General features: G+C 50.7%; 1 protein-coding gene across 6 annotated transcripts in view; it reads left to right on the top strand.

Moving 5' to 3' along the window:
* Window positions 1-5,158: 5,158 nt before the first annotated feature.
* Window positions 5,159-24,520, top strand: part of DNMBP (dynamin binding protein) — a 29,387-nt gene continuing 10,025 nt past the window's right edge. For 3 of the 6 annotated variants that reach the window (XM_074831021.1, XM_074831022.1, XM_074831023.1), the window contains exons 1-5: window positions 5,159-5,669; window positions 5,789-5,950; window positions 7,432-7,610; window positions 9,970-10,092; window positions 10,625-12,565. In XM_074831021.1, coding sequence (XP_074687122.1) covers window positions 7,466-7,610; window positions 9,970-10,092; window positions 10,625-12,565 — 2,209 coding nt within the window. In that variant the 5' untranslated portion in view covers window positions 5,159-5,669; window positions 5,789-5,950; window positions 7,432-7,465. Of the gene's footprint in view, window positions 5,670-5,788; window positions 5,951-7,431; window positions 7,611-9,969; window positions 10,093-10,624; window positions 12,566-15,514; window positions 16,753-24,520 lie in introns of those variants that run through there. The other 3 variants (XM_074831026.1, XM_074831027.1, XM_074831024.1) reach the window with 2 other exon arrangements.

Here is a 24,520-nt window from a genome sequence, read left to right on the forward strand (position 1 = left end):
ATCTTTTCCTCCGCAAAAGGCCTGAAGGAGTTTGTAGATACAGAATTTGCAGTTTTGCAGATGCTTTGCCAAATACAGCCTCTGTACCGTGCTACAAGACGTCACTATCATCCCCCTCATCTTGACTCACTCCTCTGGCTGCGAGTCGTGCTGGGCATTGTGTCTAAATGTGTCCTCCTTGTTTGCGAGGGCCTCCATAGCGCCGATAATGCCCACATCTCTGAGCTGGCTGCTTCTGCCATTCCGTTCTTGAAATCCTCTGCTCTGCCAAGGCCAAAGGTTTCAGTTCTCTCTCCAGCTGCTCCGCTTACGATTAGCAGTGACATTAAAAACTAGTACAAATGCAATGATTTTAGAGAAATGTTAGCTTGGCAATGGGATGGGAGGAACTGAGCAGCAGAGGAGAGGAAAGGAGTGACACTGGGAGCCTTGCAGAGCACCAGCTCTGCTAGCTGTCATGGGAAGCTTGGCTGGGTCTCAGGGCTCTACATGTGGTTGAGGTGTCCCTGCCGTGGGTGACTCTTCGGATGGACTTTGTGACAGTGGTGATGTGAGCTTGGGTGGGACAGCCTGAGTTGTGCTTACCTTAGCACTTCACTACCTTAATTGATAACTTCCCCTCTACCTCCAGCAAAAGTATTTCTCTAATCATGTTCTAAAGATTGCTCAACCCCACTTCTGAGTGACACAGCTTTTACTTTGTCTTATTTTTAGAACCTTTCAGTTAGGAAATAAAATCTGTTGCTTCCTTCTCAGGAGCACCTAGGGCCTCTGAAAGGAAGAGGTCCACGTGATGCCAGGTATCAGCAGAGTCCCTGCTGGGGATTTAGGTTCTTTGAAGATAACGAGCAGCACAGAACAGGACCGAAGGCGGGCAAAGAGCAGCGCTTCCAAGTCAAACACAAGTAATTTCTAGATTTCTGGATTCCCTGCCCAGCAACCAAAGCATTGTAATGGGCTTCTGTCCAAAAGCTATCTTGAAAAATATTGTTTGGGGTGCAAAGTCAAGTGCTTCAGTATTAAGGAATATCCTTGTAGTCCCAGTTCAACCTGTTTTGGATATGTACTCGAGGTGTAATGACCAATTTTATAATTGTATACCACTTACCCCCAATAGCCCAGCCATGGGTACTGCACAACAGAAGTGGTGCTGCTCTTGGGGTTTTGTCTGCTTCTTATTCTAAGTTGTATCAGTCTGTCTGCAAAAATGGCAAGAGACAACCGCGTGCCTTGGGGTGGGAGAATACAGGACTTGGTAACAGGGTCTGTAAGGTGTGTGCAGCCACTCCATACAGAATTTGGGAAACTCTTGTCTCCTAAGCTGGTGTTCTGGCCTTTGCGTGCTTGGGTCCCCAGTGCCAGGGATTAAATATCCATCACAGGTCTCCTTGCTCACATGATGTGGCAAGGTGTTCTGTTTTGCATTAAAAATTGATGCTGTGCTCTAGTTTCCAGATGACTTTCATTTGCTTGCCATCTGGCCCAGCACGAGCTCTTCTTCCTTCCTCCCCAAGCTACGCTTACCCCACGCAAATGCCACCAGCCTGCCCTCAGCCACATCCTGCAAAAGAGCAGGTGAGAGGACTGTGACAGACAGGGCCCAGCTGGAGAGAAGAACAAGTGGTTGAATGACTTATGTGGTACATGGCAAAGCTCCTGTGGCAAATACCCCAAACTGACGCCCATGTTGGGGGAGAGGCCAGAGCCTGCTTAAGCAGCCTTTGTCCTTGGTCATCCTGGTTGTGGACTTGATGATCCAACCTAAATTTATTAATTTCAATGATTTTTGGTATATCAGGTCACAGACAAAGCAAAAGAAGCTATTTCTTTTAAAGTGAGGACATTCCTTTTCCTCTTGGGAGCCATATGGGGTTAGGAGGTGGAGTGCAGAAGAGGAGACCTCCTGTTTCCCACTGTGTGAAGCTCAGTGGGGGGCCTGTCTGGGATCTGCTGAGACAAGCAGCACATCCTAACAAGGGGCTGCAGCAGTCAGCATTTCCCTGGTGGGAGAAGGCTCCACTTCTCCGCACCATCAGTTGGGATTTTGCCCTGCTTTCTGTGTTGTCCGTTCTGTCGGGATTTATAGGGTCAGCTCTGCAGTTCGCCAGAGCTGCAGTCCCTGCATTGGCACTATCTCCAGCCGGGGCCCAGGCAGCCTGGCTCAGCGGCGTATTGTTTATCCCACCCAGGAATGTGCAGGCAAGCAAGGACCTCCGGGAGCTTACAGAGCAACATGTTCTGCTCTGAGCAGGGGGAGTAACTGCGGGGGGCGGCGGCTCTGAGGGCTGGCCTAGGCAGTCAGAGTGTGCTGGTGTGCAGGCAACGTCCTACCCTTGAAGTGTGGATAAGGACTGTGCAAGCTGTGCAGATGCAGTGGGGTAAGGAGGAGGGAAGGAGGGCTGTCCAGATTTGGAGACCACAAAGGGGAACAGAGGAAAAGAATAGGAATGCTTTGGCATGTAGTTAGTAAGCTTCTGTTCTTGACACAGTGGCATGAGAAGCCAAGCATCACTCCTGGTTTCTTCCCACTGCATGTTAGGTACTGATCCTGCAGCCTAGAGCGCAGAGAGCTGCAGCATATCTCTTGTCAAAGCCAGACCCAGCAGCTGGAGGGTGCACTGAATGGGGTCGAGAGGCATCTCCATCTCTGGGGGTGGATTATGTTTTCAGTGAACAGTCATTGAGCTATAATGAGTGGAAGATGAATGAATAGACCTAGGTGAAATGCATGGCATTTTTCAATTTTAAAAAAAGATCACTGGCAGTATTTGTTTAATATTTTTAATATTAATTTCTTTAATCATTCTGTGGCAAACTCGGCTTTTGTACATTTCTGGGAATCTGACTCCTTCCTGGTCTACTGCTCAGGCAGGCTCTAAAGATTTTATAGAGATTGAGACATCAGCTGCACAAGAATCCACTTGTCCCTCCTGTGCAAACCAAGTGTGCCTGTGGAAGCTCACACTGCATGTTTTGGTCTGATTGATGAAATGTTAGTTTTTCAGTTATAGTGCTCTCACGCTGACCATAGCCTGTTCTAACAGTGCTACTTCTTGAGTGAGAAGCAGAAAAATATTATTTAGAGGGAAACGAGTGGTGATAACACCTGTGAAGTTTGATTTTCTGGCTGCTAAATTTGTGGCATCCATACGTTACTGCTTTTTATCTCATGATCTGATCAGCACTTTGAGTATACCACCAGATTAGCTGTCTGCAAACCCTTTGGGGCTCTCCTTTTACTGGGGCTGTTTGTTAATACTTTTTGTAATCAACCTAAAATGATCTCTTCATGTTGCTGCCTTATCTCATGAGTGCTTGAAATTCTTGCTTTAGCACCTTTCAGCAAAAACAGGGAAGGCAGAACTCCCCATTTCTAAGGTACAGAAACTCATCAGAGACTCATTTCCTCACCATTACCATCAAAAAGATGCAACAAGGACATTTATATCACCATCTTCAGTAGGTCTGCTTCCATCTAAATGATGGCACTTTGAGCAAGTGCCTGACAATTATTTGTGGTGCTGATGAGTCCGTTATTTGAGACTTCTTACCCTGCCCAATTTCAGCTGCAAAAAGAGAGGAGGGATATGAGAAGTTGTCAGTCAGTGTGCAAATGCCTTCTTTTGGCTGCTGTGGCTTGATCCAGTCTGTGCTGAAGGTCTCAAAACAATATTGTAACAGAGTTAATAGCCGTCATTTCATTCTGGTCCCTCCTTTCATCAGCCCACGCTGGACCAGACACGCTTCAGAGCTAATGGCTAAATGGGATCGGCAGTCTTCCATGGAGGTAATGTTAATGTGTGCTGAGCATGCATGCAGGCAGGCTGAGGGGAGTGATTAATGCCCTGAGAATCCACTCTCTGCCTTGCTGCACAATGCTGTTGTGTCAGGCCTGGAGCTTGGCACCAGGGCGGGCTGCAGTCAAGCGCCAGGAACACGTTACCTAGTTTGTGCAGGATCGGGCAGCGAGACAGAGACAGCGTGTTCGCAGCGGGGTGAGTTCGCTGCCGTGCTGCAGCTTCATACTTGCACGGTGAGGCTTTCTTTGGATGCGGGTCTGCTGCTAGGCGGGGGCAGGAGTCCTGCAATTTGCAGTCCTGACCTCCGCCAGCCTGAAGTCTCCATGTTTGCTCAGTTGTGGAGGAGCCCTTCCTCCCTCCCTCTCTCCCTCCCCCAGGCAGGCAGGGATCACCCATCCTTGAGGTGAGAGGGAATGGTGCTTGGCCAGCTGTCAGGAACTGTGACTCACTGGGGATCACAGGCGGAACCCGGCTCTCCCTGCAATCTGCTCTTCCTGCTGGAACCTCTGTGTGAGCTGTTGCTGAATGTTTGTTTTCACCAGATCTAGGGTGGATCTGGGAGAAGCTTGGGTCCATCATTAAGCCTGAGGAGTTGGCCTCAGTAAGTTTCCAGTCTGGAAGATGCTGGGAGGCTTCCTTCTCTAGGTGGGGGTTTGGAGAAAATGTTGGCAGGCAGCACTTCATGGAGTAAGACAAGGCCAGGGTCCTGGAAAACATAATATTTTGTATTCAATTCATGTTACAGAGCAATCAAACCCCATAAGACCTATTCACTGCTTTTGAATGCAGGGGCATACTGTCTAGACTTGGAGTCAGGGAGTGATCCTGCTCTTCTCAGTACTGCTGAGGGAACGTGGGCTTTTGGCAGTTTCAGAAGTTACTTCATGCTTTCTTGCCTCATGGGCTGGCTCTCAGGGACTGCTTTTCACATGAATAAGTTAGTGCCCATGTTTTATTATAACTGCAATTAATATATACATGGCAGAACAATTGCAATCCTGCCTGCCCCACTTGATCTGTCTCATTGGAAAATCTTGTACATTTTAATGAATGAGTCCCCAGAGCTGCAGGTGAGCTAAGGAAGTGACACCACTGTTTTCAGGGGCAGGATCTGAGCCCAGGGCAGTGAGAGGGCCGTGTCCTCAGCCCCAGTGACTGCAGCAAAGCCAGGGTTTAGGTCTGCAGCACACATGCTGTAATTCTTATGCTCCTCAGCCCACTCTTACATTACACCTTTAACAGAAGAAATGCAAGAAATCTCACTGTACCATCATGTGCTCCTGGAGAAACTAACCTGAGGCCGCAATTATGCCTGCAATATTTTTTCCATCTTTGTCCAGTGCGGCTGTGAGGTTTGCATATTCAGAGTATGGCAAGGATTCCCAGGACCGTGAGCTCAGTTGGCAGCCTGCCTGTGGGGTGGAGGGCAGCCCTCAGTGCCTGCAAGGGGCTGCTACTGCTGTGCCTGTCACTACTGCTCTCCTGTTTGTGTCAGAGCATGCAGCAGCATGTCCCAGCCACCCCACCTCAAACAGCACAAGGCTCCTTCCTTGTCTTTAGTATTTCCAAGCTAATTGATGGCTCTTCCATCTTTTTGCCTGCTCCACATGGTCATGTTTTTAATACTGTTACTCCTTCTGCCTCAGTAGGTTCCTGCTACCCTGAACTGCAGCTCTTTGTGCTCCTGATTCACTCCAGTCCATTCATCTCTTTTTGGTGGCAAAGTGCTGTCGGCTGCTGGATATTGGGCTCTTTGTTTGTACAGCCAGCACAACACTGGTGACAAAGAGACAGCCTGTGCCCCAAGGAGCCCACATGCTACAGGGAAGGCAGTGGAGAGCAATAGGAGTGACGAACGGGATGGCAGAGGTGAGGGTGGCTGGGGGCCGGGGCACAGCATGCTGGCTGCAGCAGGGGCATGGCTGGGGGTAGGGAGGGACGTGCTGAGGAAGCTGTTCCTGCTGAGTACAAACCCGCTTTGTTCCCAGGAGGTGAGTCGGACTGGATAAACAGAGCAGTCCCGTCAGCAGAAAGCCTTTCCCTGGCTGGATCCCCGCTGGCACTCGATGGAAGTTGGCTGCACCTCGTCAGTGGGGAGGTTTTTCTCTCCCTGTGTTAGCGTCCCCTCTTCCTGACTCTCCAGGGCTCAGGTGGGCTGTGCGCGGCTATATGGAGAAATGGGAGCTCCGGGGGCCCTGTGTGTTTGCTGTGGGTGGTGGTGTGTGTTGTCACCATGCTCTTTCTGCTGTTAGCTAGGTGGGACGGTTTGACAAGCCGTGCTGAGGATGGTACGGGTATCGCCAACTGGGTGGCGCTTGGAGGGTGACCGTTTATCGTGCACGTAGAGGCACTTTGGGAGGGGAGGAGATTGGGTCCCATTGCAGGGAAGTTGTGTCTGACGGGACGGAGCAGGGGCTCTACTTGTGATGTGGGAGGAAAGCAGCCTGTGAACGGGGGGGCGGGGGCTGCTGGCGAGGATGCTGACATCCCTGTGTCGCAGAGGGCAGGGCTCTGAAAGCACCTCGGAGAGGTGTCAGCAGTGCCGTGGTCTGCCGGTAATTGCAGTGGGACAGGAAGATGAAGGGAAGCACTCACCAGTCCGAGGTGCAGATGTTGAGGAATAATCTTAGGGTTCCTGGTTGCCTTGGACGGATGCACCTTTCAGTTCCCCCACGAGGGATCTGGGAAGAAGGGAAGGAACAGCTGAAGCTGCAGGACTGCTGCTGCCGTGGTCTGGTGTATTGCCTAGATAGTGAGGCTGCTTGGTACAAAGCAAAGATTATATAGAAAAGTGTTGTGGCTTAGCAGCTGCTTGCAGGGGAATGGGGAATCCAGGACATAGCCCTTGATGAGGACGTCTTTGCCTGCCTTCAGGTCCCCTGCCAGGGGGAATTTTAGCCTTGGCTCCCAGAGCCTTGGACAGGGTCTGCACCCTCATCTCAGCCTGGCTTCTCTCAAGAGCAGTGGTGAGGCCTCCCAGGGGATGGCTGAGCCTGGTATCTAGAAGGCAGAAGGGGCATTTCCAGCCAGGTCTGAGGATGGCCAGGCTGGGTCAGCCCAGGCAGACTTTTAGTTTGCTAGTGGGGAAGAAGATGGTGGGGTGAGCTTGCCTGAGTGGACTTTGTGTCTGTTCTCTGTGGGGTAAAAGTGTGACGCTGCTCCAGCACACGGTTCCTGTGGCCCTGAGCAGTGAGTGACATGGGGAGGGGGATGCCTGTGCCCATCACCCTGTATCATTCCTGGTGGGACTGTGCAAGTGAGTGGTGCTATCTGCCCGCCCTGCCCTGCATGTCAGGGAAGTGCTGAACTTCCTCTCCTCCTCTTGCTTCCTTCCTGACAGGAATTAATTTCCAATTTTCTTGCTGCTTCTCCCCCGCCTTGCAGCACAAACATGTCCCCACAGAGATAGCCAGAGGTGCTGGACAAGGCAGGTTAGACCATGGGAGTGCATCGCTGGAGACCCTTGGCTCCTGCAGCATGCTTCATGTGGCAAGGGGTTTCAGGGAGCTCAGGACAGGACCCTCTTGCACTGTTCCTGCCTCTTGTGCTCAGGAATGGTTTTACTTTCTGAGCATATATGTGATAATTTCAGCTGTTTCTGGCTGCTAACTGACTTCCCACTGTGTCTCAGCCTTAGGTACTAATTCGCCTTCAGACCCCACACAATGGAGGCTGGCTCTGTGGTACGAGCAGTCTTTGATTTCTGTCCCAGTGTCTCTGAAGAGCTGCCCCTCTTCGTGGGAGATGTCATTGAGGTGCTGGCAGTGGTGGACGAGTTCTGGCTCCTTGGCAAGAAGGAAGGTGTCACAGGTAAGAGCTGGAAGTCCCTGCACCTGGATCCCTAGGTGTTCCAGCTAAACATCCACTCCATGAGCACACTTTCCCCTTGGCCAGCAATGTGCAGAACCAGATTTGATTTACTAAATCTTTCTTGGGTCTTTTCTTGGAACTGAGGGTGCAGGTTGCCCACTACTGGTCTCCTGCCAGCTTTGCATCAACTATCCAGACAGCTTGTTTGTTGTTTTTTGAGAAAGATTAGTGGAGGTTCGGTTCTCAAGGAGATGAGAACTTCACAATACTAGTTGCTCCATCCTCTGTGGTGAGACAGCCCATTTCCTGGCTAGTTTATGTACTGACCTGCTGTAGCAGTGGAAGGGGAGAGAGGAAACAGATGCACTGAGAGTGGAAATGCATCCACATCCAAGTGACCTCGTCAGGTCAAGTCAGTGGGAGACACAGCAACAGAGTCCATGTCCCTCCGAGCCTTCTGACTCAGCCCCACTTCCTCCTTTCCACTTTAAACCATTTTCCTGCACAAACTTCCATCAGTATCTGGGTACCTGAAGTAGTGTGCAAGTCTTTTAAACTTTTGGAGGGGTGTGAGAAACTTCTGAAGCAGCAAAATGCCCTTAGTGAAACACTTCGAGTCTCATAGTCCCTGTTTAAGCAGCTCTTTCTCATCTTAATACTGATCTTAAGAGGATGTGTGAGCTCTCAGGGGGGTGAAAACCAGGCCACTTCAAAGCATAAGCCTGACTCTGTCTTCAGCATGAGGGTGGGACTGGAGTTTCATCCCTGGACGTGGAGATGGGGCTGCTATTGCAGCAGCAGCCTGGACTTCGCTAACAGCCATGAACTGTCTCCTGGCTAAAACAAAGACGGAGAGGAGCAAAGGTGGAGAGGAGGACTTCTCTCCTGTGCTCCACATAGCTGATAAATGGCATTGAATGAGTGCACGCCTGATCCTGTGGCTGCTGAAGTCACTGGGCACAAACTACTTCTGCAGCTACTTCACCACAGTTTTGTCTCCCAGCATAACTGATGTGCTTGTTCTCAGGAAGATGAAGCTATTAAAGAATAATAAACAGATGTGTGTCATAGCTCAAAGATAAAGAAATACACTGAAGTCAAACTGAATGCTTTTAATGATTTTTAGCTCAAAATGCACTTGCATTTCTGCTTTCCCTTGGAACGGCTGTTGTAGTTTTCTGCCCAGTTTTCTAAGCTAAAGTTGTAGGGAATTGAAAAAGTGCTTTTGAATAGAAGCTGTGGAGGTGCAGCAGCCTACCAATAATAATACTCAGTACTCTTTGGGGAATAATTAATGTAACTTCCTTTCTAACAGCATTAGGTTGTTTCCATGTACCAAGCAGGAAACTAAGACATGGAAAAAGAAGTAGAGTTGGTTAAATCTGTGAAGGAAGCCACTGAGGCTAGCAGCCTGTGGGCTGCTGGTTGCATCTCAGGTTAATGATCGCAGATGCCAACTGCCTAAACCCAGTGCAAAATTCTAGGTGTCTAGGATATGGTGTCTCCAGGTTTTATTGGAGAACATGGATGCCATATTGGGTCATCAGGAGTGAATGCTAGAAGTGCTACTAGCCCATACTCCCATCGTATCTCCTTGCCACAGATTACAAAATATAGGACTGACATTTTTAGTGGGCTCTGCCACATCCTGTGCTCCTGGGACTGAGATTAAAAGCTGAGTAGTATCTTGTGATGGCCAACAAGTGTGTGTGCTGCCCCATCTGGCAGTGGCCTGTTCAGAATAGCTGGGCATCCAGCAGTGGGTGCCATGGTGAAGTAGGTGTGCAGAGGTGATAAAGTGGGGAAGGTCCCTGGAGTCTCAGCAGCACTGCAGCTGTGACAGAGCTTGTGAGTCACAGATGTGGCCATCTGTAGTGTGGTGGCCTGGCTTCTGCACTGAGGCCATGGAGGGGCCAAGCCTTACAGAGTGAGGAGTACCAGGTGAATGTGCCCAGTCACAAGACACTGGTCTCATGGTCCAGCAGTACTGGATCTCTCAGTCCTCATCATGGTTCTGAATTGGGAAGCAAGCAATGAAAGCAGAGAAGACCTAGTATGTCTGTTCCCAGAAACCGTGCTGATGGCACAGTCCCAGTAATGAACACAGCCTGTTGATTGCCTGGAGTGAGCCGAGGGCAAAAAGCCTTTTGTTCACTGTTAGCTCTTAAGCATTTAAAACCTCAGGAATTCCTGACTCCCAAACTCATTCCTCTTCCACCATGCTATTGTAACACCCTGGGTAGCTGATTATTTTCCTTTAGCAAGAGATGAATAAATTCCAAAATCTGGAAGAAGAGTGGAGGGAGGTGGTGGTGGGCTACGGGAAAGACTCATTGCTGACAACTGCTTCTCATTTTAGGGCAGTTTCCTAGCAGCTTTGTGGAACCTGTGGATATTCCCCCTTTGAAGCAGGGAGAAAAACTCTTTGTTTGTACCAGTGACTTCACATCTCAAGAGCCAGGGAGTTTGTCATTGCAGAGAGGTAATCTCCATTGCCTTCCTTTGCTTTGCATTTCATAGCCCTCACCAGGAGCATGAACCTAGTCACAGCATCCTGCCTAGAGTGGCAGGAGAGACTCGGAATTTCCTAATACCTCATGATATGGGTCATGTCAAATCCACCATGGATCTTTGGGCTTCTGCCACTCTGATACTGGTTTCTTATGATCTATTATTACTCTTGAAACTCCAAATATTGGAGTCATGTGATCATAGTAAACTTACAGCTGCCTTTTAACTGCCCTCCAGTCCCCAAATCTTAGACTTGCATTTGGGGGAGAAATCAAAGCTTTTGTGCACCTTCATGGCTTAGCAGTCAAAACTGTGTACCTTAGATATGTGTGTGCTTCATGCTTTACCTCCATTCTGTGCTCTTGTGCATCCCCAGCACGCACTGCGCTCTGCGCACAGTACCAGACCTTACCCACAGCCAGGAAGGACACGGGGAGGCAGGAATAAGAGGTGGGAAGCAATCATGAGGTCAGTTTTGAACTGCTGTGTCTCATTCCCTGCAGGAGACCTGGTGATCCTGGGGGGGTCCCTGGCCTCCAGCTGGCTCCAGGGCCGAAGCAGCTGGGGTTCCAAGGGCTTTTTCCCTTCATCATGTGTGCGGGAGCTGTGCCTTTCAGTTCGGAGCCGTCAGCTGTCCCAGAGTGTTCTCCTGGAGGTGCCCGCCTACTCACTGGGCCAAGCCCGGGCCCTGATGGACCTATCTGCTCAGCTGGAGGAGGAACTGGACTTCAGGGAAGGGGATGTGATCAACATTGTTGGTGTCCCAGAGCCTGGCTGGTTCGAAGGCGAACTCAGAGGCCGCAGGGGCATCTTCCCAGAGGGTTTTGTGGAACTGCTTACTCCTCTGCGAGCATCAGGATCTTCAGTGGATCCAGAGCCCACAGGGACTTGTGACACCAATGGGACAGTGGAGATGCCCCCCAAGGAGGAGGAGGAGCCAGGGAGCACTTATGGTGTTGCCCTCTATCAGTTCCAAGCCCTGGAGTCCAAGGAACTGGATTTTGATGTGGGTGACAGGATTCGGATCATAGGCATTCTGGAGGATGGCTGGCTGGAGGGGGAGCTGAGGGGGAAACGCGGCATCTTTCCACACAGATTTGTGAGGCTGGAAGCCTCTGAGGCTTGCAGGGAAAAGGTGGGTGCTGGGGATCCCCAAGGTGGAGGCAGCTGTGGAGTCACCATTAATCAAGACACAGAAACCACCTGCTCTGAAGCTCTTCCTTTGCCAGGGAAAGATGGCAGGGAAAAGGAAGATGACTCGGCAGCACAGCCTGAGCATGACACCATTTTGTCTCACGCAGTCGGGAGAACAGAAGGTCATCTTGGCACAGATTTGAAACAGCATCAGGTTTCTGCCACAGGACACCAAGGGCCATGTCCCAAAAGCACAGCAGACTCCCTCCCCTTTGACCACACAAAGACAGTCAATGGCCTTCTCCCCTCTGCTCAGCTGCCTCCCCCACGGGGCAACAGGCCTGGCCAGGTAGGTGAGTTGGAGCCTGGGGGAACTGTTTCAGCCTCCTCAGGAAACTCAGAAACTCAAGCCCTGTCTGAGCATGATGGAGACAGTCCCACTGTGCCCCCGCAGGCTCCCTGTTGCCCCCCAGATCCTTGCAGGAGCCAGGCAATTTCTTCTTCTAACATCTGGGCAGCATCCGAGCCCCAGGAGAGCCAGAGCAGCGCCCAGGACCTGGATGGTTGGGTGGACAGTCAACAGGAGAAGTCCAAACCTTGTTCCTACAGCCTGGGAGGTACCCAGGTGGGCCTGGATACATGGGCTGGGAACTGGGGGGAATGCTTCCCGCTTGCCGCACAGGGCGATGGCTGCACGGACCTCGACTCCAAACTGACAGAGCAGCTGGCGCAGTTTGAGAAGAGTCTGTCAAGTACTGGCGCTGAGCAGGACAAAGTGTCCCGCCACTTCTCCATCTTGGACTACAGCTCTGAGAAGGACATTGTCCGTGGGTCTCCTGAGTGTGCCCCCCATGCCAGGCAGCCAGAGAGGAGGAAGGCCCTGAGGCCACCCCCTCCTCGGCCCAGCAGCCTTGCAACAACCCCTGTGCACACACTGGGTGGCCAGGTGTCCAAAGGCAGGTCTCTGTCCTTCTCGGTCAAGCCTTCCCGGCCTGCGCCCCGGCCTCCATCAAGCACCCAGCGGAAAAACATGGCCCCTGCACAGCTTCAGCCCAGCACCCAGGAGCAGCGGGTGGAGGAGGGACGTGAGGACTTGACACGGGCAGGATCAGCTTCCCCCCACTCCATTCTGATGATGAGAATTGGAGAGGTGGAGCGAGACCTGGAGGCTTACGGCAAGACCCGCGCTGAGCTGAGCCTGATGCTGGAGGAGCAGCAGGATGAGCTGGTGAGAGCAGAGACCCTGGAGAACCTTGATTTCTGTGACTCCAACATCGAGAGCCTCAGTGTGGAGCTGCAGGAGCTGAGAGGTGAGTCTGCAGCAGCATGGGATGGGAGTGCTTCAGGGGGACAGCTGGCCCCTGCTGCGTACAGGCACTGTTAGAGCCAGTCTTTTATTTCCTTCTTTAATTCCTGATTTTGGTCATTTTGTAAGTGTTGCTGCAGTACAAATCATCACAATTTTGCCTCGGAGAACCACAGTGTCATTCTCTGGACATCCCTCAGCCCTGGCCTTCCCCACCCCCTTTTCCTTCCAACTCTCCCATCTCTTCTTCCAGCCCCACCCTACATCCAGAGCCCTCATCTCATCCATTCCCAGTGTGTCCTTGCTCTCAAGCAAAAACACAGCTGCTGCAGGTTCAACATCCCTGCCGCATCCCCTCTTAGCTGTAGGGAAGTGAGCAGCACCTTCAGAGTGGCTTTGCTGGTGGTTCTGCAGTTGAGATTTGAGTTGATGTCTGTGGTGCAACTGCCCTCAGCCAGTCAGGGCGCTGGGTTTCCTGTAGTTTCTGCTCTGGTGGTGATACAGACCTTTGGAGACTTGTCACTTAAATCAGCGGGGATGCACAGAAGGGTGCTGAACATGGCCTGGGAGTGGGGAGGGTTAGTGGGCAAAAAATAAAGCCTGTCCCTGTGCTCCTGCTGTCCGTGGAGTCCAGAATTTCAGGACAGGAAAATGACACTGCACTGTCGGTAACAGCAACAAAGAGCTTTAGACTGCAGCATATCTGTAGCCAAAAAGATTACTTTTGTCCTTGCAGCCCAGAAAAATTACTCAGGAAGGAGAAATTTGCCCTGTTTATATCAGCACATTTGGGCTCCGAAACCCAAAGATGCCGTATAAAGATCAGTACTGTTAATTACGTTATATTTGATATTACAGTAGACAAAGTGAAAAGACAGAACCACATACATCTCCCACAGTTCCTTCCCCAGCTTCTTCCAGGAGCTCTGACACTGCAGTTCTGCTACTGAAACCCACGATGTGCAGGAAATGTGGGCACTGCACGCGGGAGGTGGAGTGAAATGCCAGCTCCTGCCTGGGGATTACTCACTCTGACTTCATTGCCTCCATCCTCCCACTGCTTAATCAGCGCTGGGGAGCCCAGGCGCTTTGCTGCAGGATTGTGTCTGATGCAGAGCGCATGGGAATGAAGGCATGGGTGCACCAGGGAAACAGGGTGACAAACAGCCTTCACATCAGTGGCATGCGAGAGGGATGCTTGGAAGAAGGTTTAGAGGATTTGAGGCTAGATAAATTAACTTGAAGGTAGGAAGAGGAAAATCTAGCCTGGATCTCAAGGGAAATTTTCTGATGGGATGGATCTTGCTGAGAAACGTCTCTGACTGTCCTGGTGCTTTCTGAGAGAGGACGACAGATCCTGCAGAACCTGTGCCCTGTTGGTTACTGCAACTGGAAGTTTTAGGCAGGAACTAAAGCACTATCCTGAGACATCATACCCATCAAGTTATCACCTTGATAGTCTAGGGGATTTTTCACCACTTCAAGAGACCTGAGGATTTATAAGTAGCCTGTCTGACCCTGTGATAAAAATGTGCCCTACCCAAGCTCTGTGGCATCCCTCCTGACGCATCTGAGTGTGGCCAGAGAGCATGTCTCAGGCTTGGTAGCCCAGCTTTAGTGCAGTGGGCCAGATCAGTAATGCGGTGCTGCATCAGCTCAGCAAAACATGTTTGCAGCATGCCTCAGGCGTGGCCTCTGCCTTGCCGCCATTAGGGGCTCATGGAGGTGTGCTGGAGGGAGGAAAGCTTACCCTAAGCACTGACCAGCAAACAAATTTGGGCTAGCATAGTCTTGGGGGAACAGAGCCCTTTGGTGTGTCCTTTGGGGAGCCAAAGGAAGAGCAGAAAGTATGTGGTTTTCTAAAATACATGTTTAAAATCTGCAGGTTGCTTCTTGAGCATGTCTTGGGTGCACACTGGGGGGTTCACTGATCACCAGGTTTGGGCAGGATTAGTGTTTGCCCTCCTGCAGTTGGAGTAGGAGGATCCATCAATTTTATTTTTGTCTTCTAACAGCTAGTAGCATTGGCTGTGCATACCTAACGAATGTTGCAAGAACCTGAGATGTGGATGACATCCACTGACTTTCCTGGTTTCTTTCTAGGGCGTGTTGTGGTCACCTCTTGGTTTCTCACAGGAGCTCCTGCATTTGGCATGGAAAACTAGGAATATGTTGCGCCCTGCAGCAAGAGGAGTTACTGGAGCGCGTGTTGCTCTCGCCTCCTGGAAACTTATATTGTGTGTTGGCACTGGACTCAGTAACCCAGATAGTCCTTCAGGGCTGTTCATAACAGCGGGGGGACCAGCCGTTCACCCTGGAGCAGGGAACCAGGCAGCTGTGGCTGCATGGCACTGTGCAGGCACCACTTGGGAATGCTCTGTCTCACAGGGAGCTGCTCATCTCTGGCTCTTCCCAGAGATGAGCAGCTCTGTGGTGATGGCTGGGAAAAGGATGGGCTCAGCATCAGATTTGAGCCAGGGGCAGCATGAAGGCCTTGGTTTTCCGCTGTGAAGTGTGGAGCAGAGCCCAGCCTCTGCTAGACGGCATCATTTAGCCTCTATTCTGGCAGGAGCGTTAAGGCAGGGGAAGGAGATCTGATATCCCATCTCTGGTCTGTGGCTTCCCGCAGTCTCACACACAGTCTGTTTTCCTTCCCTGAGGACGTCGGTCTTGGGGCAGGGCCTCTGCATGCTCCAGTGCCCTCCTTTTCCCTGCCTCTGAGCTGCCTGTGGAGAGGCTTTGGCAAAGCAGTGGAGCCGGTTTGGGCGGTGAGAGCCTGCCCAGCCCCAGTCTCCCTCCTCGGGGCTGGTTACTGATTACTTTGGGCAGCAGGTGGAGGAGGCCAGGGCTGGCAGTGATTGGGCCTGTGGCTCTTCCTACTCTTGCTGACTGGTTTCAGGAAGCGACACCTGCGTTTCACTTGGGACAGGAGCACTGGAGCAGAGCGGAAAAACGGCGTCAGCCCGAGCTTGGGCTTGGGGAGCAGGTAGCAAAGGGAGTCAGCACCTGCACTGCATGCCAGCAGGACTATGTGCACTTATCCCGGGACGAAACATGGTGTGGAAGATCCAAGGCAGGAGCCACGGCTCCTCAGCTGGGAATATGAGGACTGTTGTGCCGTGCGGAGAGAGGACGTGGCTGGGGTGGCTGCGCTGCGTGGTGAGACTCACGGCAGTGACAGACCCAGGGCGAGGAGGCAGCACCCGGGCTGCCGGGGAGCAGACAGTGGCTGGGACAGTTACAGGAGAGGGGAGGGCATCTCCGTGGACCGACAGAGCATGAATGGAGACTGTGGAGGTTTTTGGAAGGGAGGTATCCAGTATGCGGACTGCAGGAGAGCACACGGTGCTTGGGAAGGAAAAAGCCAAGATACAGAGGGTAGAAACTCTAGGGTGTATGAGAGGGAGGGTGTTCAATACAAAGACTGTGGGTCTGAGATAAGAGAAGGGCGGTACAGAGAGGACAGAGTACCTGGGCAGTATAGGGAGAGGGGAAGGCAGTATGGAAAGGTTAGAGGCCCTGGAGACTATCAGGAAGGGGGAAGGTGGTCTCGGGAGGACAGAAATCCTAGGGACTACAGTGAGGATGAACGACATTATGGGGAAAAGGAAAGGTGGTATAGGCAGGAGAGGGACTCTGGGGAGTGTAGGGAGGAGAGAAGGCAGTATAGAGAGGATGGAGGCAATCAAGTATATAAGGAAAGGGAAAAGTGGTATAGAGAGGATGGAGGCTCTGGGGCATATAGAGAGCAGGAAAGGTGGTATATAGGTGTCAGGGACCAAGAAGACTTTGAGCGGCACAGGCAGCCCAAAGACCATGCCATGGACTGCAGCAGTCTGGACGGAGATTGTGAAGCTCCTGCATTTGCAGTCTGGTCCTCAGGAGATGGTAGAGTGAGCCTGGGGTCAGGCACCTTCTACACACAGTCCAAGATGCAGGACATGGACTACGATGGCCGTGGGGAGCTGGAAGAAGCAGCCCCAGGGCCCAGGATGCCAGCCAGGAACAATGGCAGAGCAGAACGCTCAAGGGTACGCACGGGCCGGCCGGACTGGAGCCAAGTCTGGCAGGAGGAGGCCGAGGAAGCAAACAGCATGGGCTCTGTGCTGCAGCGAAACAGCTTCTACAGACGGACGGCTCCCAGTGCCCTGCGGCACTCGGAGTTCGTGCAGACCAGAAAGGAGAAGCGAGGTACGTGGGGAAATGCTAGGCAGTTGCCTTGGGTGTGCCTTTGCCCTGCTCTGGCACCAGGGCAGTACCAGGACTCTGGCACAGGCAGGTTCTCATGGGAAACCCTGGGGCTTGCTGAAAGGGGCATCATCATCATTACTCTTCTGTACAGTCACCTACGTGTTCTGCAAGGGCTCTTGCCCCCATTTTGCTGAGGTCCAGGTGGGAGGGAAGTTCAGGTAGCACAGACCCACAGCTCACTGATTGCTCCTCCATCTGTGGCTGGAGTGTTTTGTGTACATGCCCAAACCTGTGGCCCTGATTTGTGTGCTCTCTCCGGGCCCCAAAGAAGTTTCTTATAGGATAAGGGTGAGGTGTTGGGGTTATTCCCACTGCCTTTTTACTTTCATAACCCATCGTGAACAGATTCTGTGTGCAGGAACCAAATCCTGACCCTGTGGAAGGCAAGTATGGCAGCTGTTCACAGACAGCACGAAGCAGGAAATAGGAGAAGTTGTTGTAGCACTCAGACATGTGCAGAGGGCAAGTACTTGGAGTTGCGTGATAACACATGGGCAGGATAGTGGGGCACCCAGGGTGTGCATCAGGGGGTGTCACAGATGGGAATGGTACCTCCTGCATCGCCAGCCCCTCGGTACCACAGTGGTCCCTTGCCTGTGCTATAGCAGTTGTGTGCCCTGGGTCCCCGAGGTGTCCCTGGGTCTCCAGTTCCATCAACCAGCACCCTGGAGCTGGAGAGATACCAAAGCTGGAGGACTCGGGCTGTCTTGGCATGGGCAGAATAGTCCCATTGATGCTGTGGCTGGGACAGAGTTGGCTGCAGACAGCTTTGTGGCGCTTGGCTCGTTGTTACAAGAATTAGTGTGTGTTGGGGAAGGGGCAGCAAGGTGCTAGGGTCTGGGCAGAGGGACTGAAGGAGCCCTTCTTGGTGGACTGGCTTCCCTGTTGGGCAGCCGTGTGTCTGAAAACCTGTTTGCTCCTGCACCTTTTCTGCCAGCATCTATGTTGGGCACCTATGTGGGAACTGTGTGAAGGTGACAGAGCTGGAGGCTGTGGCTGCCTGTCAGCTTAAACAGCATGAAATCTGTCCTCTGGAGGTATTTGATTAAGCAGGCTTTGCTGGCTGCACTTCTGCACTCTTGGGCCTCCCTGGTAGGGTGGGACTTTGTTCAGCTGTGTCCCCCGGGCGAGGGAAGGGAGAGGCTTTGCAGTGCCGGGATGTCCAAAGGGCAGCAGGGAAGCTAGGAGGGGAAGCTAGGAGGAGCCACAAGCAGAGCAAGGAGGGAAACAGCCCAAAAAGCCTTAGGAGGCTGGAGCAATGCTGGCCTGGCCAGCTTTTACAAGAGTTGGGGGGACAGACTGCAATGCTGGGCGAGAGCCTTTGCTCCTCTGATGTTAAATATGACTCTGCGTACACCCACACTTGCACTGGGAGGGGTTGTTGGGATTTTTTTTCCCACTGTGGCAGGCTCAGGGGTGGGAGGTGTGTCACAGCAGGGAGGGGAGGAGGAAGGCTTCAGGTGTTTTGTAAAACTGTCCGTCCCATGGCCCATCTCTGGCTGCAGTTCCCTGTTACGTTACTCCTCTTGCCCTGCTGGGGCACAGTGCTTCAACAGCCTTCCTTGGCAAATACGCTTAGCTACATTTGCCTCGCTGGCAGCAGCACCTCTTTGCCGCCTCAGTGTAAGACCTCACCAGCATCTGGGAGCCTCCCCAAAAGCCCCCCATTGCACTTGGCAGCAGACACCCTCCTGCCCAGCTGGTAGGAAAAAGTCATCTCTGGTTTTCCCTCTGTGTGTGCTACAGGCACCTTTTCTAATGCCGTCTACTTCTCTCACAGGTTCCTCCTCCTGTCCACAGAGTAACAGAATTTAGGACTTGAAAGCCCCAGTAGAGATGACATGGCCTGATCTTTTCCAGAAGCAGGGTTATTACAATTCTTACAGATTTCTCTGCAGTACAGCCCAGTGACAACTACTTGGTTAGAGCATCTTTTCTGGGATGAGACTCAGATGTGTCTGCCTGCTACATCAACAGAAGGAGAACCAGCCTGTCATAGCTTTGCCGTTTAGTCGCCATCACTATTGTTTATTTTGCATGCTAATTCGTTGCAATTCAGCTCTGAACCCCAACATTTTTCTACTAGATTAGAGCTTTTTAGTTGGTGGTATTTTCTTCTCAGGCAGGTACTGTAAGTAATTTTTCAGTCTTCGGTTCTCTGTAGTGAATAGAGTCTTAAAATACTCCTAGCAAAGGCTCGTAGGAAGACCTTTCAGTGTTTGTTTTTCCTGTCCTCACTCATTTTTCAGTTCAGGCTCTTAAAATAGTGGATTCAGAGCTGCATGAGGCGTTCTGGGTAGGTGTCAGCACTTGCTTGCACAGAGGTATACCTTGCTGCATTCCTGTACCCTTGTCTGAGGACCCCAATCTGCCTGCAGCACTCGGGGAGCTCCTGCTGAGTTTTGGACCAAGCGTTACATCTCAGAATACAGCCCTGCGTGTGGCTGCATTTCTTGTCCCCATTAATACAGTAGTGCATTCATCTGCATTAAACCTGCTTGGTTTGAATAATTCCATCTCATTCAGAATACCTTGGGTCACTCTGACTCGTATGCCTCATCTTTATTTGTGATCCTGTTGAATCGGTGTTCAGTTTTCTACATGACAGCAGTGATTTTCCATTTACTTTAAAAGTATTATATCGGATCGACTCAAAATACAGTCCCTGCAGAATCTGATTAGGAATGTCCTCTTTTCTGAATATTCTCCACTGGCAACGGTTTTTGAGGTGCCAGTTAGCAAGGTCTTATTTCTGCTTTTTAGATGGAAAGAAACAGAATATTTATTGTATAATTCTGCCTTTTTGCCAGATTTATCAAGAATTTTACTATCTCTGCTTACTTGTGGGATTACATCATTGAAAGGGTTTCTTTGTCCTGGGTGGAAATAAATTTCTGTTATAAAGTAGCATTTTATTTCCGCGTTTAAAAAATAAAAAATGGACTCTCAGTTTTGCCATCCATGGATTTTTCTTGGTATCTATCTTTTCTCATTTTTCTGTACTTCAAAATTTCTGGTGTGTCTGTTGTCTATTATCTGGTTTTCTGTATTCATTCATTTATTTATTTATATTTGCTGCCTTTATTGAAGCACAGACCCAAACCAGATTTTTATCTATGTTGTTCTCTTTCTTGATTGCATAACCATGTTTTCTGGATTACCTATTTTTAAGATTCTCTTCTAGAACTTCCAGCTTTCATTGTTTTTTCCATCAGTGTTTTTGCTTACAGTCGTTTTTGTTGATGTTCTGCCTCAGCTTTGGAAGGTTAGCTCTTTGGAGACCATCATATTACTTCACTTCTTTCTGCATCACAGGTTGGGACCATCTGCTGTTCACACTGAATGCAGCGGGGCTCTGCTGGGACAGTGGTTGTCATCTTACCTGACACAGAGATATCTCCACCAAGCAGGCTTTGCATGAGACATCTTTGAGATGTCAAGCCATTCCTGTGGCCCTGGAGAAGTGGCCCCAGTCTGTTCCTGTTCAGTTCATTTTTGTCATATATCTAGATTTATCTCCTGCTCCTCAGTCTCGGGACTCTGCCAAGGCCGGTGGCTGAATCTGCTTCTGTGGGCTGAAGTCTTTTGCTATGGCACCTCTCTGCTGCACCCCCCGCTTTCTCCCATGGAGCAATGAGACACTGAATATATCTACTCTGTTGCTTTTGGAGCAGTGGGTATATTCTGTTACAGGCTTGTTACTAATGTCCAGAGTGAGAGTTTTCACCCCAGCCAGATCCTGCTGCTGGCAGCGAGTTTAGCCTTTTGCTCAGATTAATTATTCCCTGCCCTAGTTTCATCCCCTCTCTTCTCATGGTAGGCAGTGGCTCCTCCCCTCTTGGCGTTCACATACTTCAAATATTTGCAGCTGGTTTGTTTTGTCCTGAGTCACTGCTTGACTCTGCTGAGCTGTGAGCCTGGGGCTGGGCTTGCCTTGCAGGTGGGTGCAGCTGTCGGAGATTCATGCTGGTGCAAGAGGTTGTCCTCAGCACTGATGGGCAGCATGTTCCTCTTCAGATTGCGTTAGCAGCCTGGGCGCCCTGCGAGGCTGCGCTGTGCCACGGGGGATGCTGGCAGGTGAGCCCTGATGAGGAGGAGTTGGGGGGCAATGCAGCCCTTTGGGTGAGCCCACCAGCCCATGCATGATGGGCACGTATCCCATTGGATCTGGTCTTCATGGGTCAACTCTGCTTCCAGAGTAGAGCAGGGAGAAAACCTCTAATTGCATGCATGCTACTGCTAGGAGGTTGGGTAATAAGAATTACAAGTTTTCATTAGTTGGAAGAAAGTCAGTGAAAGTGGTGTTTCTGGGACGAGCAGGATGAGCCGTGTGATTGCAATATGAAATCTTGGCCTCCAAGGGAAGGGTAGAGGTGGGAGTGTGCTCCATCTTGACACTTTGCTGCCAGGGGCTCAGTTACAAGTCAGTGTTGAATCTCCCATGCATCAGCAGGCAAACTAGCAAAGCTCAAAAGCAGGCGCTCCTGGCAGGCTGTTGCAGACCGTCAAACCAATCCAGAGAGCCAAGGACTTGTCACAAATCTGCTGAGGGGGATAGAGAAAACAATGTTGTTAGAGGTTTTAATTTAGAGAGGCAGATTGCAGAGCTCATGCAACCTATGAGAGAACAAAATTTGAGTCTCTAAAAATTGTGATTGAGAGCATTGGTTTTGGAAATGCATTTCTGAATGGCATCTGTGTCATGGGTAAACACGAATTTGTCACCAGATTGGAATCTAGTGGCTTCATTAGAAATACCAGCTGCATTCCTGCAGGCTAATGGAGCCCCTTCCAGCTGTGGTGTAAGTCTTAGTGCCTCCAAAGTTGATGGGCATGATGACTCAGATTGAAAGGTAACATTTAAATAGAAAATCTGTGAAGTAAAATGGAGATCTGTTTAAAAAGCATTTACTAGATGACCAAAACCCACGGCTATGAAATGGGTGGGTTTAGTTAAATGCTTAATAAGCCTTATTTAGGGAAAGCTGCTATTACACATACAAGAATGTGTGACAAACAGGAAAAAAGAAATTGATGGAAATCAACAGAGATGGTATGAAATACAAAAAGTGAGAGTTTTTAGATGCGTCAGAAACAAACCCTAAGTATCATACATATTGGGTCAGGTAGAAGAGCCAAATATTAAAAACAAATTCTGTATTTGAATTTTTTGAACTGCGAGTGTTTGGAAAGAGGCAGGATGACTTTTGAGTTAATTGCTGAAGGAGGATGCTGGACTAGTGATAAACAGCAAGAGTCCCAAGAGACTTGGCTGCAGCATAGCCTTATTTTTAAACAAATCTTGAAATATTCCAAAAGAGCAAGAAAGCCAGAAGAGAATTAATCTGTATAAGTTTTCAAAATAATGCAAACACTGATCCAGTATAAGTGGGTAGAACTGGTGGTCAGCATTATGCCGGGCCAAGCGAACTGAGCTGATAACTACTATGAGCTTAAAACCTGTGCAGGAAAGGTTTTCATTTCCCTTCCCCAGGCGGGGATTTGAGATTCACAGAGGAAGGGTGCAGTGGAGCTGGCAGTCTCACGAGTGTCAGTCGAAGCCTCGCTGCAGGGTACTCTCTGAAAGGGCTTGACCTAGATTTACTTGCCTGGGGTTTGCTTCGTGGAGCGTGGGGAGTTGCTGTGTTTGCCAGCAATGCTGGGCATCCCCAGCTCTGTTTCAGTGAGCTGGAGGCAGGCACATCACGTGGCTGCAATTTAGCCATGGCTAAAGCTGGGAGCACAACAGGGTTGTTTGGTGGTACAGTAAACTCCCAAGATGTCCTGTATAAAGCTTCATCTCGTGGCATTTTGCCTGGGGATAAATGCAAAATCCTATTCTTTGACCAAAGCAAATGTAATCTTTTCCATTTGTCTTCCAAAATGCTGCTGCATGGGTCATTTCTGTCTGTTCTGGCTGGTTTTCATTTTCAGGATTCTTCCCAGGCCACCCCATGCTGCAGTATCAGCTCACTCGCCCACCTCACCTGGGTTTCACACACCTGTTTGCATTTCAGATTAACACCTTCCTGCTTTTTCCATGTTGCCCTCCCACTTGAGCTTGCTCCCCTGCAAAACAAATGCCATTCCTTAAAAAAAAAATCCTTCTTTAAAATAACTCATTTGTTGTTACTTTCTTAACTCTTTGAGCTATGGAGACCTGCTGGCTGTATTATCTTGGTGTTTCTTTGTCCCTTCGGTGCATTTTTCTGTCTTATGTCCTGTTCAGGTTCCAAGTGCTGTGTCTCGGGCAGGGTATCCCTGTTGAGTGTTTGTAAAGGACCTTGCACGACAGGGCCTGGTCTGCTACTGAGGCTTTGCAGATGCTGTGGAAATGCAAAGAGCAAATGTTAAACCCAGCAGCTGCTCCCAGGCCCTCCTTGGGGACGCCTGCTGCATTTGAGTTGATAAAGTTCATCACTGGGGACTTCTCTGGTGGGGAGCCAAGACAGCCATTGACTTAGCCAAAGCCAGCCTTTTCCCTTATGCAGGGTGGCTCTGGTGAGGTACTTTTAAGGATGTTTGCCAGTAGGAATCAGTGAATCTGCTCTTCCCAATACGCCATAATTGCACACTAAATATAGTGCTGATTGTGCCACTAAATTCTCATCTGCAGAGCTGGCCCTTTTGGCTCTCTCCAGGCTCGATTTCGAAGGAGGGCAGAGGAGATGCCTGCTTAGAGACCAGTATCTTCCCTCCCTTGTTGAGAGCATCTTCTGAGTGGGGTTTCAGCTGATTTGGAAGTGTGTGCAAGAGGCACACCAGTGCTTCAGCCTAGGTAGCTGCGGGAAGTTGCTGTTTGATGCAGATGCTGCTGTTTTCCATTTGTTACTGCTGCTCTGCAATGGGAAAGGCTGGAGAGTGGCACAGTTTAGCTAGTTACGGGCCAAGTTGGTGGTTTTTTCTCTTTCCTGGGCTGTTTCAGTGCAAATACCGGAGCCTGGCAGAGCAGCAGGCAGGATGCTTAGGCTGAGGCAGCAACTTTCCATCCCACATTTCATACTGCCACTCATTACTGCCATCACCCAGCAGGGCAAGGCTGGGACCTGTGGGCAGGCAGGCAGGGCATTCTCAGCACCTGGGCAGAAGCAGCTGGGAGCATGGGGGTCTCCTGGGGCTGTGCACGGTGGGTGCTGCGGTACCAGGGTAAGTCCCAAGCCCTGCTGGGTGTCCTGCAGAGTCCAGCTGAGCCTGCTCTTAGAGCTGAAGCCAGTGGCAAGGTTGTCTCCCCCAGGCTCAGCTGCTGTTGCCTATAGCTGTAACTGGAGAGGTCAGGGAGGTAGAAGTGCCTGTCCTGCAAAAATATTTTCACAAATGTCTGAGCTGAGGCATGTCCACAACTAATAAAATCCCATTGAGAGCAGCTGGGGACCTGTGGGAGATGGCTGGAGTGGATGGGCATTTGTGAAATCAGCAGTTGGCCTTATATCAGGTACCTGAGGCAGACTGGGGTGCTGCAAGGGCATCGGGGGTACTGTGGGATTCAGCTTTGCAAAGCAGCCATAAAATGGGCGAGACCTGAGTGTTTCTGGGCCAGACCCTACCTCAGAGGGGTGTCACAGGGAGGTGCTGGAGAGGAGCTTTTCTGAACTTGGAGAAGGTGGGGGTGGAGGGTGTGTGTGGCTGTTGCTGTGTTTCTGGCCAGAGGGCACATGCTTTTAAAAGCAGGCGGGTGGGGTAGAAAGTGGCTAGGGCCCAGGAATCTGCT

Source organism: Strix aluco, chromosome 7, assembly GCF_031877795.1.
Source record: "Strix aluco isolate bStrAlu1 chromosome 7, bStrAlu1.hap1, whole genome shotgun sequence".
NCBI classification, from domain to species: domain Eukaryota; kingdom Metazoa; phylum Chordata; class Aves; order Strigiformes; family Strigidae; genus Strix; species Strix aluco.